The following is a 19,515-nucleotide window of genomic DNA, read 5'->3' on the forward strand; positions in this document are numbered from 1 at the left end:
GAAGTGACTTTCCGACGCCGCCATCTTGCTACACCCCGCACTCGTCCACAGTAAGGATACAGTGAGAAGGCGGCAAGCGGACATCTTGTTACACCCACCGAAGTCCTGCATTTCACACTTATTTTTAACAATATAGTGAAATTCATTATTTTAAATCTGTAAGACTGTTTTGATGTTGATCTTTCAAAGCAGCGATGTTTTGTCATATTAGCAAACCTGTGAGATCAGCAGGCTTCTCGCTGCTTTTAAAATTCAACATCTAAACAATCAGACGGATTTTTAAATACTGTATTTCACTATATAAGCTGAGTTTACTGCTGATCTCACAGGTTTGCTAATATGACAAAACATTGCTGCTGTGAAAAATCAACATCAAAATAGTCTTACCGATTTAAAATGCTGAATTCCACTATATGAAATACATGACTCTGGTGGGTGTAACAAGATGTCCGCTTGCCGCCCTCTCACTTTATCCTTACTGTGGATGAGTACGGGGTGTAGCAAGATGGCCGTGACGGAACATCACTTCCGTTACAAAATCTGATGGGTCGCCTAATCTGACGAAACACAGGCACAGCCTACATGAGAGTGGCAACTCTGCTCTGAATTCTGGAGCAGTGCAGCATCGTTGTCACACAGGAAGGTGTATTAGGCGGACTTCCCTTGCAGGATCACCAGGTATTAATGGGACTAAGAAAAAACTGTAAATGCAGATTCACTTATAATTAAAGGGGTTGTAAACCGTGTTTTTTCACCTTAATGCATCCTATGAACTGAGGTGAAAAAACGCCTGACAGTGACCGGCCTCCAAGCCAATACCCCCCCTGACCCCCCCCCCCCCCCCCATTTTACTTGTCTGAGCCCTGGAACTTGACCCGGCAGGGATGCACTATCTCTCTGCCCGGGGTTCTCGGTTCTTGATTGGATAGATTGATAGCAGCGCAGGCATTGGTTCCCGCTGCTGTCAATCAAATCCAATGCCGGGGGGGGGGGGCAGGGCCGAGTCATACATTCGGCGGCTATGGAGGCCGAATGCGGGACTCGGGAGAATGCCTGCAAGGTAACCCCCTCTGCAGAGCGCTTCTCCTAGGGGGTTATCTGATGTGGGGAGGAGCAGCAAGAGCTGCTGGGGGACCCCAGAAGACGAGGTTCGGGGCCACTCTGTGCAAAACGAGCTGCACAGTGGAGGTAAGTATATGTTTGTTATTTAAAAAAACACAAAAAACGCACCCTTACAATCACTGCAGCACATATACTTTTTTTTTTAAATGGGAAGTCAAAGTACGTGTATTTTATTGCATGACTCTTTTGCAATAAAAAGCCTGTCTGTTTGCAATTTTTTATTTCTCTACTTCAGTTCCACTTTAAATGTGAAAAGGTTAGGACACCAACCAGGCTTTCCTTTCCAGCGGGGATGTATAAACCTCAGGATTGGATGGACAGACAAAACTGTGCAGTTTGGGTACCTTCAAATGTATCCTAGCTGGACACACTAGAGATTCCCTATCCAACAGACTAACTGCTGCTTAAATGATCATTAGATGATAAATGATCAGAAAAAATAGAAAGATAAATGATCACCATAAAACTACTTAGACCATACAATCCTTGTTCAGTTGAGCCCCATGTTTTGCTAAATTGCTTCGTATTCACAGCATCTGAAAGTCAACAGCAGAGAAAGATGAGAATCAAAGTGAATGGGTTCTGTCTGGGATTTTCTAGCTTTTCAGAAGTCCTATCTGCTTCTGCGTTTGCTGGAAACTTCTTTGGGGGCAACAAGGGCTCTGCCGGGCAGGATATGCATGTTAAGCTTTCAGGTTCCGTGCCAGGTTTTGATCTTGTGATCACATTAGGCGCCAGTCAGATACCTTAATGCTAAATTCCAGGAATTAGGCAACTTTGCAAAAAGTACAGGCACACTATGAATTAAGTCTGGGACTTGTCTCTTTTACTGTCCCGGAGGACACACTGCGGCTTTGAGAGGAGAGAAGCGCACACAGCAGCTATGCCAGCCCCTCCCCTCTGCTGCCCATTCACAGAAGTCTTTGTAATACAAAGGCTTCTGTGAATAGGCAGAAGGCGGGGAGGGGCTGGCATAGCAGTTTCAACAACTCTGCTCTTGAAGGAACTGAGACAACAGTGAGCAGGGTTGGAGCTCCAGAAGTTATCTTCCTGGAACACAAAAAAGCTGTCAGATGTGAATAATAGAGATAGGTCTACAAGGCAGGCACCCTGTTAGACTTAACTCATGGTATACCCGCAGTTTTTATAATGTAGCTGAATTTCTGGAATTCAGTTGTAAGGACTGGAGGTGTGGCTGCATTACTCTTCCTCCTTGGCTGTGCTCCATATTGCCTTGAAATGTATTATTTTTCTTTGCTCTGCAGCTTCTTATTGCCTTGTTCTCTTTTATGCTCTTGTATTTGTGTTTTTATCCAAACAGCTATTCTTCTGATGGTACATTCTCCGTTCAAAGAGTACACTTGTTTGTTAGAGTATTTCATCTTTAAAAATCCTAGAAAGAGGGTTGTCTAATAACCTCTTGGAATCTTGTGTTGGGTCAATACGCATGACTGCCTGTAAATGATCTAGTTCCCCCTTGAAATCTTATGCATCAACACCCTGACAGTTATAACAGGGCGATGACAGATAGTCATGAGTATTTGACACAATGCAGATGTTTTTTGCAAGTAATATTATGTTTTGAATAAGTCATATACTTTGTGGTAGAGGTTTGCCCTGCTCCGTCTCCTTTTTCCTTGGCTGCTGTCATGTGGTTTGATGTACATCTGTCCTGAGTTATTAATATGTCAGAGCAGATAAATCGCTGCACGATCATTGATTGATCTGGGAGCTGTCCTCATAGCAGCAGCATGAAAACAGTGACCCTCAATTCTCAATGTGTCTGACAGAACTTTCTTTAAAGTCCCAGGGCAACCTGCAAGGCTTATTTTTTTTTAACCAACAGAGGAAAAAGTGGACAAAAAACACTAGATAAAAGTTAATGAGCATGCCTTTAGGCAACTGTGCCAAGCCATCACATGGACAGTCTCCTCTGGTGACTGTTAGTATATTCTCCAATGAAGAGAGAGAGAGGGTTCTCCTGTAGACAGCTCCAGCACCAGACCATTAGAGGGAAAACAGTAGACATCAAGAAAGGTGTCCAATCACTATAACCCCCAATGAACCTTGGCTGTTCATGTCTGAAGGTACATACATGGGCAATTGTTTTGGACACATAACCCTCACACCTACCATATGATCAAAATTATGCTCCTCCAACTTTATGGGTAACAGTTTGGGTAAGGCCCTTTTCAGTTCCAGCCAGCTCCATAAATAATTGTTTTTTTATATTTTTGATGTGGAGGAACTCAAGTGGCCTGACCTCAAGCCTATTGAAGACTTTTGAGATGAATTGGAGTGCTGATTGCGAGTCAGGTCTTCCAAACTTAGTACCTGACCTCACAAACTCTTTTGGCTGAATGGGCACAAATTCAGCCAAAAGACACACTCCAGAATCTTGTAAAAGGTCTTCCCAAAAGAGTGGAGGCTTCTACAGCCATAAAGGCGAGAGCAAATCTATTTAAATTCCCAGAGCCACACTCCATAATCTTGTGCAAAGCCTTTCCAGTAGAGTGGTGGCTGTTATTGCCACAGCAGGGTGCCAACTCAATTTTAATGCCCTTGGTTTTCTAATGAGATGTCCAACAAGCTTATATAGGTGTCATGGTCAAGTGTCCATAGACTTTTGGCCATATAGAGTAGGTTATAGTCATTGGCCATATAGTGAGACTACCACATATCTGCAAGCATCTTTAAAGTGAACCTTTCATAAGAGAATAATGAAGGCTGTCATTAAAATGCTAGTTGCCTGGCTGTTATTATGGCCCCCTGGCTTGAGTACTTTGAGTCTTTTGTCAAGTCAGAAGACATTTGACTTCATTCTTGTTCCAGGCTTAAAGGCTCAAAGTAGTAAAGCAAATAGATGATTATGACAGCTAGGCAACTAGCGTTTTCAGAAGTAGAACTCATCTATGGCAGCCTCTATCTTTGTCTCAACACAACATGATCTTCTTTTAGACACATTGACAAATGAGGCCTTAGTCATTTGTAATCCTCATTTTAAAACATTTATTGAAGTGTTTGACAAAGAAACAGTACTTTCCCATAGCAACCAGATTATCCTTTTAAAGGGAAAATCTGGTTGCCATGGGTAGTAGGAATTGTTATTTTTTTCAAGCAATTTGATAAACATGGCCCCCTCCTCTATCACTATCCTTATTCTGTGTTTGTTTCATCTTCCTGCTTTGATTGCCCTTTCTTGGCGGCCATTTTGCGTGGTGTGACATTGGGTTAGCGTTCTGTCCTATCTCACTGCGGTTTCCTTCTCCTTCCTTGTTCCTCTTCCACTCCACCCCCGGCTTCCCTTTCTCTCCAGCTCTCCCTTCTGTGGCGTGCCTTCCTTTGTCAGATATCAACGACAACCAGAACCTTAAGAATAAATACTTGCTAGCCAATGAAAATCAACGACCTGGGCATTTCTCCACAGCCTCCATGGGCTCGCTGGCCTCTTCCCCCTCATCCTGCTCTCTCAGTAGCCAGGTGGGCTTGAACTCCGTGACGAGTATCCAGGAGAGGATTATGTCCACACCAGGAGGAGAGGAAGCCATCGAACGCCTTAAGGTAACATTATTTGCTGCTATCTGTGATGCATAATGGAGATTCTGAAGCTTGTCTGCAGGTGTCAGCTGCCATGTATGCCATGTGAAATCAACAGAAAGGCCCTGCTAAATATTTGTTTTGGATAGAGTTCTTTTTCTGTCTTTGAGACCACCCAGGAAGTGATGAAAAATTTCCCTAGTTACCCTTCCCCACTCTTATCTACTAAAAAAAAATGCTTAGGCTGGAGTTGTACCTTAGGGTATGCCTTTTATTTTAGACCCATGGAATCGGAGGGAATTCAAAAAAGCATTTACAAAACTTTTACGGTGGTAGGTCCTTTTAAAACGACCTCCACCCAATTCAGACAAGCATTTTTTTTTATTTTTTTCCCTCAAAGTTTTATTGAAAAATGAAAGCAATATACATCAATATTCATTGTACAAAATACAACTGTGTACAAATAAGAGAAATTACCTATAGTATAGCAGTATCCTTTGGTGTATAGCAGCATTATGAAATCAAAATAAAGACATTGTCAATCTACAGTAGACATTAAAGTAATAGAGTTACAATTGTAGCAAGAGGGGTAAGAAACATAAATCAGTTAGTATAGAGAAATGCATATGGCTATTCTAGATTGTATGTATCAAGTTTAGTTTTTTTATATGTTAGGTCTATAGGGCCAGTGTCACGCTTATCCCTAACGCAGGTGGTCAGACACTATAGCTGGCTACTGTGTTCTTCACCTATAGCAGCCCACATTACCATAAGACAATACGGCCAGTACTCAGTTGCCCCCAGGACTTATACACCTTGCTATAGTGCCTAGCTACCAATACAGAGCAAGCACGAACTGAGCAAGGCAAACAGGTACTTGCGGTTGGCAGACAGGCAGGGTGGTTCAATGACAGTCCAGGTAAAAGGCAGGCAGAGTTTAGAGAAAAGTCGTTATCTAATCCGAGGTCATACACAGGGAAATCTAATCTAGCAGAGCAAGGCAGACATACAGGGAGTGTGGAAAATGTGTTCCAAACACAATATCACAAGCATGAGACTGCAGGTTTGGCTGGCTTAAATCATGTTTGGCCTCCACCCAGAGACTGGCCACATTAATCACCTTGCAGGTGGACTGGCACACAAGGAGAATGCCACAACGAAACCCAGAATGCTGGAATAAGGAGCAGGAGCGCTAGGTTAAAATATTTGCTGTATTTGAACTGGAGCAAAGTGTTCCATTATGCTACTATAAGAATTAAGAGGAGTTTCAGACAAGCATTTGTGACTGTTTCAGTAACAGTACCAACACGTGCAACAAATTTTACGTAGATCTTCTGCCACTTTAGGAACCTGTTGCTATGACTGCGACAGGTATAAAAAATTACTGCCCAGTTGGATATTAGGAAACTTTTAGTAATTAAGACCAACTCTGAGCTAACAGAGATGCCCGTGCTCAGTGGGCCATTCTGTGCTGGGAAGCCGTCCTAAATGTGGCAGCTTCCAGCACAGTGACCTAAACGAGAAGCTTTGGGCGACGCTCCAGTTCCCCGATCCTGCTATCGCCGGTGACTCTCACTATGTGGCTGCCAACAAGAAAGGAGCCTGCCCTGACTCTGAATACACTTTATAGCAAAGGAAAGCCCAAACGCAGCACACCAGACAGAAGCCTAAGTAAGACAAGTGAAAAGTTTCAACCCGGCTCCACCTGAGCCGCATCCTTGATGCGTTTTTCCCTGCCCACAGGGCTTAGTCATGTGCTTCCCACACGGGTCTCATGGTTGCTAGGACACCAGTTAATGCTGGTGTCCTAGAAACCAATGACTCATTACCTGTCCCATTCAGCTGCCATCCTGGAGATTCTGTTCATGGAGGCTGAATGTAAACAAATGGGCCGGGGATACTAGCTAATTACATTACTCAAATATGGCAATGCCCATATTTGGTCAATGACGAATTGCACTGGAGGCAGACCTGACGCCGAACTAGTCTCCCCATCAGGTGCCACATATCCAACTCTTTGCTTGCCCACTGCCATGCACTGTCAGTCAAAAGCGAGGAAGACCTGATAGCATACTAGTTTCTCGGTTGCACATCAGGTTCTGCCCACCCCACTACAAAACTCCTCAGCCATCCACCTGTCTGTGTGATATTGCTGTGTCCCCATACGGGAGTTTAGTCCTGTAACAAAATGTCCCGCTTGAGTGCTTTCCTCATATACCGCTTCCTCCCAGTCTGAATATAGATATCAGATATTCCAACCGCTAACAACCAGAAAACAAGACAATACTCGTTTTGGTTGCTGAACATGGACTGTTTATTAGAATAAGAATACATATATACAGTTGAAGAGGAGGTTCCCCCTCCTGCTCATATTACTCTAACAATACACCTGTAACCAGAAACATAAATTGACATGAGCTAGTTATCTAATCATTTACCCAGACTTGGTGACTCAGAGATATGACCTTTCAGGGTAGACTTGCCGTCTCCTCACTTAAAACTTACAATACACACAAGTATAAACACATCCCCCAATAGTTTGCTAGGAGACAAAGGTGTGTTAATGAGCACAATAAACTATTGGGTGAAAGACCCGGGCTTTCCAGACCTCATTAATCAGCATTTCTATCACTGATATCTGTCCACTGAGTCCCAAGCTGGCAGAGACCACCATGGTCTCCTTAATAATGTCCTTTTGCATTACATAACAGAGTATTTTCCTAAATGCTTGTAGCTCCCTCAAATGCCAGGGCCCATAGTCAGTAAGCAAGAGGCTAGCATTTAGTCCACTCCTAAAGCCTCTGTCCTGGGTGAGTCTGTCACAAGTCCTCTGCAATTTTCTTGATCACCAATGTCACCACGAATGTAAGTGAGGGGAAATCCAAAATTTTAGGTTGCCACCAGAACAGAAATAGGAAAACTTTCAATGGGGACAGTTTTTTTGACAGCTGTATAAGGCCGGGTTCATATGTGTCAGGCTGCGGTTTGCAGCCCAGGGTCCAGTGTGTTCCTGTTCACCGGCTTAGGTCTGGTTTAGGTCCGAACTGTTGCCTGAATTTGCACCTGAACCGTACCCAAACAGGCACAGGACCCTTTTGGAATCCAGACTGCAGCCACCCCGGACATGTGTGAACCAGTTCCATTGAGAGACGGTCACACTTCCATGTCATGCGAATTAGATGCGGTGAAACCTTCAACCCATTCGCACATATGTGAACCCAGCCTAAGAGAGATTCTCCCTCACAATAGAGAGATATCTTCTCCCATCCCGTTAAGTCTAGCAGACAGGAAGTGAAGGGAAATCTCCCTGATGAGACACAGATGGCAAAAAACTGACGGGGTTATAACGCTTTCCTACTCTTTCCAACTCTTTCCAAATGGATTTTTTTTTTTTTATATATGCTAAAAATCAAGAGCAGAGAAGGTAGGTACTCTTCCCCTAAAAATATTTTTGTGTATGTCCAGTCAAAATGTTTTATTTTTATTGTTTTGGATAGAGTGGAGGAAGGTTTAGGTCTGCTCTCAGGTTTTTACTGCTATCTAGGACTCGGGGAAATTTCCCTTACTTCCTGCCATGGTGTCAGCTGCAGGGGTGCAGTACATTAAAGAAGGCCCCACCTGTGGCTGCCCCTTTTTGTCCTCTAGGCCATTCATAAAAGTCCCTGCTTCTTTTTACAGAATGTAATACGTTCCGTGAATGGGGAAGGGGACGTAGAATGGGGGAATTGTATTCCTCATTCACAGAATGTGCTGCATTCTGCTAAAAAGAAGGCAATTAGTTTTTCGGTGGAGGGGAGCACAGAAAAGGGTGGGCGGCCTTCAGGATCTTCTCCAATGCACTGCACGGTTAGACCCAAAGCTATTAACCCATTCAGCTCTGATAGTTCAGTGCTGTGAAGAGGACCGAGCAACACCAGAGAGAAGTTTATTACAGGAAGCATCAGACTGAAGGAAGTGGAACATACTTCATTACAGGTAAGTTATGTGACTGCAGCTGTAGCACAAAAAATACTCTGAATTATGTAGTAGAGTGGAGGAAAGTGCATGGAACAGCTGTGCATCCCATGCGGGTAAAGACGGGTCTACGGATAGTTAATCCCACATGAATGAGCCTTTAGTTCCCTGGTGCCCAACCTGAGGCCCTCAGACTTCAGCATTCTGTAGTAGGAACTTTGAATAGGGTAATAGCATTGATCTCTACCAGCCTCATGTAAGATCTTCCCAGTTTCATATTATCTTCTGCAGCATATCCCCAGCCAACAATGTATCCTGTCCTCACTCTCTGACCCTCATTTCCCCCATTAGGTCTGTAGTCTCTGACAGTCCTCTCAAGCATTACATATATTGAACATAATGTGCGGCCCTTTAGTGATGTAAGGGTCCACATTTGAGGTCCTCTTTAGCCTATAAGTTGACAACCACTGCTTTAGGCTTTAGTTGACCTATGGACTCTGTTGGCCTTCCATATTTTTATCCTAACAGGTTGGTGTTCAGTGGAAGAACATAGTGCAGTATCTACCTCCCCACCCTCCTTTTACACTTAACACTTAAGGGCTTACCACCCCTTCTTTTTTTTTAAGAATTTCTGTTCCCTGTTCATACCCACCTTGATCACACTCAGGAGAAACCTTCTATCACAGCAGGGTCTTTGGGGGTCATAGAAATTCAGACAGTGGAGCTTACTATAAAACGGTTCCTTTACGTAAGCTTCAACTGCCTATTTAGCTGTTATAAGTAGAAATGTCCCTTTAAGTAGAAGATTTTAGGAGAAGAGGGTGCTGACTGTGACCCCCGTCCTTGCCCTCCCGTCCCCCCCACCCAGCCTTGGTACAATGCAGACAGTGCGCAGTCTTTATGTCTGGACAGTCATGCTATTGTATGCGGCCTATAAGAGGCTCAGGCTGCAGCACATTACATTTGTATGCAGAAGGCAAAGAATAGGGCTATTCTTGTGACCGTTTCCACAGCGCTGCAATCACGCCACCGCACTGCCTGACATAAACAGGAACTTCAGCATCAGGATTAAAGAGCCAGAACACCCAAAAACAAGCTAATTTCCATAGAAAGCCAGTAATGAACTTGCAGAAAAATGAAGACAAATTTCACCTTGTGGGAGATTTCTAGTCTCTCTAATGTTTGTTGTTTACTGCAAGCTCATAGTTCCTGCAGATCTAATTAAAAATGGCATTTATTTATGAGTGAGTGGAATTGAAGTGCTGCACTGTAATATTTAAGTCCAGATACAATGACAGACTTTTAAAAGGACAACGCGTTTCTGGGACTGTACTCTGCCTTCATCGGGGCTGAAATGTTACATAAGAAAGTCATATCTATTATAGGTATTATACATCAATGAAAGCATTTAAAATATATACAATATAACATTGACATAAAAATGATACCACTAATCATCAATAATTCAATCCTCCAAATTAATAATACATTGGTAACCTTTATGAACTTCTTTTATTTACAGTGCATCTGGAAAGAGTTCACAGCGCTTCACTTTTTCCACATTTTGTTATGTTACAGCATTATTTCAAAATAGATTAAATTATTTTCCTCAAAATTCCACAAGCAATAGCCCATAATGATAAGGTGAAAGAAGTTTGTTTGAAATCTTTGCAAAATTATTAAAAATAAAAAACAAAAAAAATCTCATATACTTAGAGGAACTGCAGTCTGCTCACATAATTTGTCATAAAAACATTTTTGCCATTCTGAAGCTTCCTCCAACCACTTTTCATATTATTTTATATATACTGTGATTCTGTACTTGCCAAATATGCTGCAGAAATCTCCCTCCACGGAGTCTGGCTGCGGCCATTTTAACTGTGGGCAGCTGAAGCTGCTGCCTATTCACTTCCTGGATTTACACAGAAGCACACCTCCACCTCCAGCTCTGCAGCCCTGCAGCTTTCATTGGCCCTGTTATGACTCATCCCCCCTTCCCTTTCTGGTAAACTCTCACAGGAGTGAGAGAAAGCTGTGTATGATGTCATAAGCCTAGGCTTTTTACCAGACAAGAAACAGGAAGTGGGCTGTATAAGGTATTTACTGGCAGAAAAAAAAATGTTTTAGTATGTTCTCCTAGGGGGTTATCTGATGTGGGGAGGAGCCGCCAGAGGACCCCAGAAGAGTGGAGGTAAGTATGACATGTTTGTTAATTTAAAAAAAAAAGGCCCTTTACAGTCACTTTAACAGTGTATATGAAAGCACAAAACAAACCATGAAGTCCAAGGAATTGTCTGTAGACCTCCAAAACAGGATTGTATTGAGGTACAGATCTGGGGAAGGGTACAGAAAAAGTTCTACAACATTGAAGGTCCCAATGAGCACAGTTGCCTCCATCATCCATAAATGGAAGAAGTTTGGAACCACCAAGACTCCTCCTAGAGCGGGCCGCTCCAGCCAAACTGAGTGTTTGGGGAGAAGGGCCTTAGTCAGGGGGGTGACCAAGAACCCTGATGGTCACTCTGACGGAGCTCCAGTGTTTCTCTGTGGAGAGGCAAAACTTCCAGAAGAACAACTATCTCTGAAGCACTCCACCAATCAGGCCTGTATGGTAGAGTGGCCAGACAGAAGCCACTCCTCAGTAAATGGCACATGACAGCCCACCTGCATTTTGCCAAAAGGCACCTGAAGGACTCTCAGACCACGAGAAACAAAATTCTCTGGTCTGATTAAACAAAGATTGAATTCTTTGGCCTGAATGGCAAGCATCATGTCTGCAGGAAACCAGGCACCGCTCATCACCTGGTCAATACCATCCCTTTAGTCAAGCATGGTGGTGGCAGCATCATGCTGTGGGGATGTTTTTCAGCGGCAGGAACTGGGAGACTAGTCAGGATTGAGGGAACAATGAATGCAGCAATGTACAGAGACATCCATGATGAAAACCTGCTCCAGAGCGCTCTGGACCTCAGACTAGGGTGAAGGTTCATCTTCCAACAGGACAACGACCCTAAGCACACAGCCAAGATAACAAAGGAGTGGCTACGTGACTACTCTGTGATTGTCCTCTGTGAGTGGCCCAGCCAGAGCCCAGACTTGAACCCGATGGAACATCTCTGGAGAGATCTGAAAATGGCTGTACACCGACGCTCCCCATCCAATCTCAATCTGATGGAGCTTGAGAGGTCCTGCGAAGAATGGGAGAAACTGCCCAAATAGGTGTGCCAAGCTTGTAGCATCATACTCAAAAAGACTTGAGGCTGTAATTGGTGCCAAAGGTGCTTCACCAAAGTATTGAGCAAAGGCTGTGAATACTTATGTACATGGGATTTTTCCTTTTTTTTATTTTTAAATTTGCAAAGATTTCAAAACTTCTTTCATGTTGTCATTATGGGGTATTGTTTGTAGAATTTTGAAGAAAATGATGAATTTATTCAATTTTGGAATAAGGCTGTAACATAACAAAATGTGGAAAAAGTGAAGCACTGTGAATACTTTTCAGATGCGCTGTATGTATTTAATAACCACTTAACCTTAGGTATGACGTCCTTAGGTTGATGTGGATATATTGTTTTTTTCAGCTGGTGATCCCCTCTCATGTAAAACCAATCACAGTGGCTGCCTGATTGCTTTTACAGGCGATGGTAGGGGACGAAGCCCCGCGCCTTCCGGTGCTTCTCCCGGCTTGCCCAGTGCGATCGAGGAGCCGGAGAATGAATCGGCCAGCGGCAGCCATTTACCATAGAGCTGACCGTGGACCCGGCCATCTCTATGATTCTCAGAGGTCGTGAGTCACGTCTTGACGTCACTTCCGGTGCCAGCAGATGTAAACACTGCTAATTTTTTTAGCTGGAAAGCCTGAGATCTCAGGCTTTCTAGCATAGAGGAGAGATCCGTACGTAGGTTGCGCCCGCATATGTAAACGGTGTTCAAATCACATGTGAGGTATCGCCGTGAACGTCAGAGCGAGAGCAATAATTTTAGCCCTAGACCTCCTCTGTAACTCTAAATGGGTAACCTGTAAAAAATATTTAAAAAGTCGCCTATGAAGATTTTTGAGTACTGAAGCTTTGCGCCATTCCATGAGTGTGCGCAATTTTAAAGTGTGATATGTTAGGTATCTATTATACAAAAAAATAGCGTTTTAAAAATTGCTGCGCAAATACCATGTGACAAAAAAAATTGCAATGACCACCATTTTATTCCCTGCTAAATATAATATATTCCCTGCTAATTATATATAATATATATAATGTTTGGAGGTTCTGAGTAATTTTCTAGCAAAAAAAATCATGATTTTTACATGTAGGAGAGGAGCGCCAGATTAGGCCTGTGCTGGAAGTGGTAAAAGCAGAACTAAAGGCAGCAATACTTAACTCTTTTCCTATGCTCTGATGCCTGCAAGGTCCCTTGTTGGCACCAGCGTCTTGTACCTTGCGTCTTCTGGGTTCCAGTCATTGGCTTCTTTGATTGTCTGTCTGGTGCAGGATGACATCACTCCTGCACATGTGTTGGAGTAATTCATCCTGGCACACTGGAACTGTGCTGGAAATGTAAGCGGAACTGCTCATGCGCAACTCCTTTTATATTCTGCAGAGGATTGGGAACAGGTAGGTATTTTTATTGCTGAAGAGTTGTTGCATTTTTTTCTGCAACAAAGAGCCCGTTGTTGGCAAAAAATTTAAAATTGCGTTTAGTTCAGCTTTAAAATCATTTAATGCATTTTTACATGAATCCACTATATATATACTGTCTTGATATCAGTCTCCTTCCATCACCTGCTCAGCAGCACTTAGACTGAAAGAGGGAGAGGCAGAACAAGGAGCCAATCAGACTCTTCTGCTTTGCATAGTACTGCCTTTTTCCCTTCCGGCTTACAGGAGGGGAGGGCCACAGAGGAGGGCGGGCTGGAGGAGAAAAAAAGTGTGGTCTGGTAGACGTGACTGTCACATCACAGGACTGGTTAAACAGATTTCCAATGATTTTGTCAGTAAAGGCAGTTCACATGCATGTATTTGTAGCAAGGTCCCAGGCCTCCTTTGATCCAGTGAGAACCTCCAGGGTCAGAGATAGCTGACATCCTTCTGTGTGTGGTGGGTTTTGAGGCATGGTGGGTGCAGAGTAGTTAGTTATTGGGCGCCAGACACTTCTTGAATGCAAAAGAAAGTTTTTTTTTCTTAAACTTTTTGGGGAGAGAGGGTTAGGGCCAGGACACCCTTAGGTAGTTGCAAGATTAATTGGCAGACTCAGAGGCTTCAATAGGAGGACAGCCATGCAGGGAAAGGCATCCAGCAAGATGCCACATTTGCATGTGTAGGAATGCTGTCTCCTTTGGCAACAGTCTTTAACAGTTCCTACCACAAAACGTAACAGTTCTTTCACTTTCACTACAATCGTTGCTTGTAGTTCCTCAGCCCACTGAGCTCCCAGTCTCTCACTAGACCCACTGAATCACTGCAACTGAATTCCTTGAGCTCCTCCAATCTTCTTGGTGGTATCTTCCTCAAGCGTCGCCCCCGCTTCTCTGCTGGGTCCCTAGCTTGGCACTCGAGATACCTCTCAAGCTTCACCCCACTGGCCTCCTAGGTCCCTGGTTTGACACACAAGGCTGCTCTGCAAGCGTCACCTCCGCCTTCAGTGGGTCCCTGGCTTGATACCCACTGAAGTGTCCCAATTCACTGTCCACGGTTGGTGAGAATACTGCTCCGGTACTTGCTTCAGTTACTCACTGTGGTCCCTGGTAATTAAGCGGTATAGTCCCTTACTGGCGACAGCTTCCCCTCTACCTCCGACCACGGCAGGTTCTCCGGCCGGCAGAACCGTCACTTTTGGTTGGGTTGCAAGCCGCAGTCCCAACCCTGCTATGCTCTCTTGCTTCTGGATAGGCCCTCAGATAGCCTAGCAGCCAGATGTGCCCGGGATAGGCCCAATCTCCGGCCTATCAGCCCGGGGAATACAACACACATCCACCCAGACAGCCATCCAGGTGGCACAGAACACAGATCACCTGACTCAACCGAAATATATAGTTTCTCCCAGCAGGACAAGGGATTCAAGAAAACCCCTGCCCTTTGGCTGAGATGCCCCATATACCCATAATCTGACCTTGCATTGCCCTTCTCATATCTAGTACCACCAAGTACCCGCTCACCTAGTGGTAGAAGAGAAAAAAGGAACCAGGCCAAACTTAAGGAGAAATCAATGGATCTCTAATCGTCAACCAGGGTAATTATTCCTGGCAAGTAAATTTGTGAGGAGCTCCCTGAGTAAACTCCAGGGTACAGTTGATAGAAGTAACCTGGATGAAAAAGCCTCATCTCCGTGGACTTCCAACAAGAGTCCATTTCTTGCCCCATTCCGCCCAGAATGAGCAAAACTTTCTTGGTAATGCTCTTAAGTGCTAACCTTTTGCACTGTTTAAAAAGTTTCTACATAGTAAGGTTTCATGTAGTAATACATCTTTCTTGCTGTTTACATCGAGATCAGAATTTTTCTGTTGAGTTTTGCCATTCAATAGTGCTAAGTCACTGTACTCCCTGTTCCCCATCGATGACACAGGTGCATTCTGACAGCTTGGTTCTATTTGATGGCTTGTGCAAAACAAATTCCTTGCTGAAATTTTCCCCCATTCATTTTTTTAACTTTCAGGAATCAGAGAAAATTATCGCCGAGCTCAACGAAACCTGGGAGGAAAAACTTCGAAAAACAGAAGCTATCCGCATGGAAAGGTACGACATAACAAATCACTTACTGCTGCTTAATTAGGGCCAAGAGCCATGGGCCTTGTGCAACAGCTCTGAAGAACCAACCAAAAATCATCCTTATCTGATGTGACATTGAAAGTGTCATTGGTTGCTGTGGGCTGGTGCACTTTGCACATCATCTTTAGTTTTATTAGCGTGACCACTGCCTTATTAAAGTGACAATGCCAGTAGAAATTCTTTACACAGACTGTCAATGGGGGGCGTCGATGCATTCATCTTTTTTATGAAAATTCCTGCCATATCTGCATGCTCAGAGAGCTTTTTTACCCCCACCACCACAAAGCATGCTGATATCAGCATAGCTAAGACCCGAGATATGGCCCCTACGTATATACCAGAATGCAAAACAGCTTTGAGCAATGTAAAGTGTGATATTCTTTATTCAGCTCAGAGATGATCCTCTGCTACTACATTGATTTCAGAGAGTTTAGCAGCAGAATCCCCTTACTTATCATGATGATGTCTCTCACACAACATCTGTTTGTATTACTGGTCAATTGTTGGCTTCTTTAGCTTTGGAAATTGTTATACTAAAGCTGGGTACACACTAGATGTTTTTATTTTCGTTTAACCCAGCGGGCTGAACGAAAAAGAAAAAAAGAGATCTCCAAGCTAACATAAGTGGTGTTGGTGCAGCAATCTCCCCGATTTACTTAACTCTCCCTAGCTGCAGTTTTATTCTGTTCCCTCTGCTACTCTGTTCAGCTGCTGGAAGTGAAGGGCGCTATCCCTGGGTGAGAGCAAAGGTCGAAAATTGGAGCTTACACAGGGTTTAGAACTTTCTTCTTGTCCCCTTGTGTTAGTGCTGAGTGTCTGAGCGGCTCAGCTCCGAGCACCAGCACTACCTTATGTGAGGAAGGGGAGTGAGTCACGGGACCTGGAAGGAATGGCAACCACCCCAATTTTATAATTAACTTTAGGTGCAAGGTGCACATGGAAGGCTTTTGCACAAAGCAAAAAAAAGTACAATTTATTTCCCACCACGCTTACCCGCTAGACATCACAAAAAAAACAACAAAGTGTTATTCCCGGAGGTATAGGAATAAATATCAATGATAAAAAGCTAATGCCATGGATGCTTGCAAGGTTGCCTTAGAAGTGGGCTGGGAATCCACAATCTGAAATGCAAGATGGAAGGGAAAAAAAGCGCCAAGCGGGCATCGTGTAGCACAATTTATTAAAGGATGAAAAAAACTATATAAACATCTATGTCGCTAACAAGCGGGTGTGGTGGGGGGTGATGACAGTTCGCAGTGGATGGGAAGTCCAAATGTGAAACGGGAGCTATGATTTATAGGAAGAAGGCAAGCTGTATAGAGGGAGTGAGATCAGCCTGAGATCTGTCCAGAGGGAGCCGGCATCGAGCTGCCCTGTATAGCTGGGATGGTCTGTCCGGTGTTCAGATATCTGTCCAAAGTTTGTATCTCCAGCGGGAGTGTAGAGAGGAGCTGTCGGTCCGTCTGCCGTGAGAGCCAATGGGAACGCATTTTGGAAGCAAGCCATGCTTCCTTCATCAGCCTTCCGAAACGCGTTCCCATTGGTTCTCCAACTCAATTTTTAACTAGCTTTAAGAGTGGGGTGCACATTTGAGAGATTTGCACACTGCAAACAAAATAAAGTGTATTTCCCTGCACACTTACCAGCTAAACAGCAAAAAAAAAAATTACACGGTCTAGAACTTTGCATTAAAAAAAAGGTTTTAGTTGCACAACATTGGCAAATATATGTGGAAGCCGCAGTGCCTCATTGTGGCTTCTCTGTGTAGTGCGATCCTAACTTTAGTCTAAGAGAGTCTCCATGTTGGAGCATATGTAGTAATGAATACATTAAGGGCAGGTATTACAAGAAGCATTGCAGCTTCCACATACTTTGATACTCATGGGGGTTTTTTTTTAAAATTATTTCAGGGAAGCATTACTGGCGGAGATGGGTGTGGCCATACGAGAGGATGGAGGAACATTGGGTGTCTTCTCTCCGAAAAAGGTAAGGTTCCCGGTTCATTATGGAAAAACTTGAGTCAAGTAGGTGATGCAGAATGTTGAAATAAAGAGTCCATGGCCGATTGCTTCATTAGTAAACAGTCATCCACTTTGACTTGAAGGGACTTGCAGTTTAGACATATGTTTATCGAAGCCTAGATTACTGGAGGTTTAATGCTTTTGGTACCAACTCAGTGGATACAAGTTGAAGAGCTTTATTAAGCAGTAGTCGAATCGAATTACATTTTATCTTTCTGACTGCAGAAGGCTTCTACAAACTGTTACCTGATTGGAGGCTATGGATCATAACATATCTTTGCCTTTAGGTGCATACCAAGAATTCAAACTTTATTTCATCTTCAGAAACTTTTAGTTCATGTTTTTTGTGTTTTTTTTAATCTAACAGGTTCTCTTTAAGGAATTATTGCACATTAAAAAAACACATTAGCCTTTTTAATTCAAACAAAAAAATATGGCGATAACAACACCCCACCTTTTTTCTTTACTGCACCTGTCATTTCATGTTTAATGTTAAGGTGTCCTACCTTTACCTGGTATGGTAATGTGACTAATAGTGACTCTAGGACCCCTTTTACATGGGGTGGTCAGCAGGAGATCAGCACACATATCCCCTGCCGATCGGAGCAGAGCGGGCGGATGACACATAGGTGTTTCTGCTAAGTTTCTGCAAACCAGGAATAAAAAATTTCATCTTTACATTTTCACCCGACTACCCTCTGATCCAATCTGCCTAAACGGAAGAGGAAAGATCCCCTTTTGTTTTTAGCGGACGGGATCGGAGCTGGAGGTAGCAGGTGTAAACGGACTTGTGTCCATACACATGCATGGACCTTCCGATCAGGTCCACCTGAAAAACTGACAGGTGGACCTGATCGTATCTCCCATGTGAAAGGGTCCTTAGCTGCAATATTATTTTAAGAAAGGCATTCCAGCAGTGGCGGCCCATCCATTAGGGGCGCACAGGGGCTGCCCCCCCATCCATGCGTCCGGCCACCTGATCTACATGCAGGGCGCTGGACGCATGGATTCCAATAAGGGGGGTTTTGAAGCACGTGATTAGAGCCAGAGGCTCTAATAGGCTTCAAAAAAGGGTGGGCTCTGCGCCTGAAGCCCACCCAGTTGTGGGACAATAGCGAATTAATATCATGACCATGGTCATGACCCATCACCTGATTGGCCCGAAAGGAGATCCGATCAGATTGGCTGTCTGGAGGAGGAGGGAGGAGACGCAAGGGAACCGGGAGAGCAGCCGCCCGCAGCCCGGAGAGATGCCGCCGGCGAGATAGGGTAAGTGTGGGGCCCTAACTAAATGACCGATGGGGGGCTTCTGTGCTGTCAGTGACCTGACCGGGGGGTGGGAGTGGATTGTTTGAAAATCAAGAGGTAGGTTGGGGATGCTTTTTTTCATCCAACACCAGAATACACTGCATCTTTAGTGTAAGACCGCTTATACGTGTTTTTAGACACTACATTGAAGACTTGCTAAATAGAATTCATGATTTCTTACATTAAAACAAAATAACATATATTTTATTGTATTTTTTTTACCACGAAAGTGCTTTCATATTCTTTAAACACTTTCTGTGTGATGTCTTATGTTACCGTCAGAAAATGTGTCCACTGCATCATTTATCACATCTTGAAGTGACCTTTCCTCCTTCTCCATTTCCCAATCCACACAGCAATCTCTTCTCTCTGGTTCGCTATAGATTTCCTCTAATGTCCTGTCTTTCTTTTGGTATATTTCTCTGTCAACGCTCACCTCTCCTCCAGATCTCCTCCATGATCTTTGATGAATATTTTGACTCTCTGTCCACAGATCAGGTCTGTCCATCAACTCATTCATGAGCCAGCGATAAATGCTAATGCCTTTTGGACATCTTTTTTTTTTTTTCCCCCATCTAGCTGATAAATGGTTAATTAGTAAACATTAGGTACAGAGATATTAATAAAGTGCTGAGATTTTTCAGCACTAATCGAGCTGAGCTGTTTTTCAAAGTATTTGTAATTAACCAGGAGATGGTTGTGGCTCATGAATTACTGTGTTTTCATTGTGATAGTAGTGACCTGTAGCATACACCCATCAATACGGAGTGTAGATTAGAAACCCCAAATCTATACGGCAAAGTCCCCACAGA

The 19,515-nt window shown here is 43.7% G+C and overlaps 1 protein-coding gene across 14 annotated transcripts in view; it reads left to right on the forward strand.

Moving 5' to 3' along the window:
* The window catches only part of KIF1B (kinesin family member 1B), a 277,895-nt gene that overhangs the window by 143,797 nt on the left and 114,583 nt on the right, over positions 1 to 19,515 (forward strand). For 7 of the 14 annotated variants that reach the window (XM_073603542.1, XM_073603543.1, XM_073603544.1 and 4 more), the window contains 3 exons: positions 4,439 to 4,683; positions 15,262 to 15,341; positions 17,285 to 17,360. In XM_073603542.1, coding sequence (XP_073459643.1) covers positions 4,439 to 4,683; positions 15,262 to 15,341; positions 17,285 to 17,360 — 401 coding nt within the window. The remainder of the gene's footprint in view (positions 1 to 4,438; positions 4,684 to 15,261; positions 15,342 to 17,284; positions 17,361 to 19,515) is intronic. The other 7 variants (XM_073603551.1, XM_073603547.1, XM_073603555.1 and 4 more) reach the window with 1 other exon arrangement.

This window comes from Aquarana catesbeiana, linkage group LG10 (assembly GCF_042186555.1).
Source record: "Aquarana catesbeiana isolate 2022-GZ linkage group LG10, ASM4218655v1, whole genome shotgun sequence".
Lineage (NCBI taxonomy): Eukaryota > Metazoa > Chordata > Amphibia > Anura > Ranidae > Aquarana > Aquarana catesbeiana.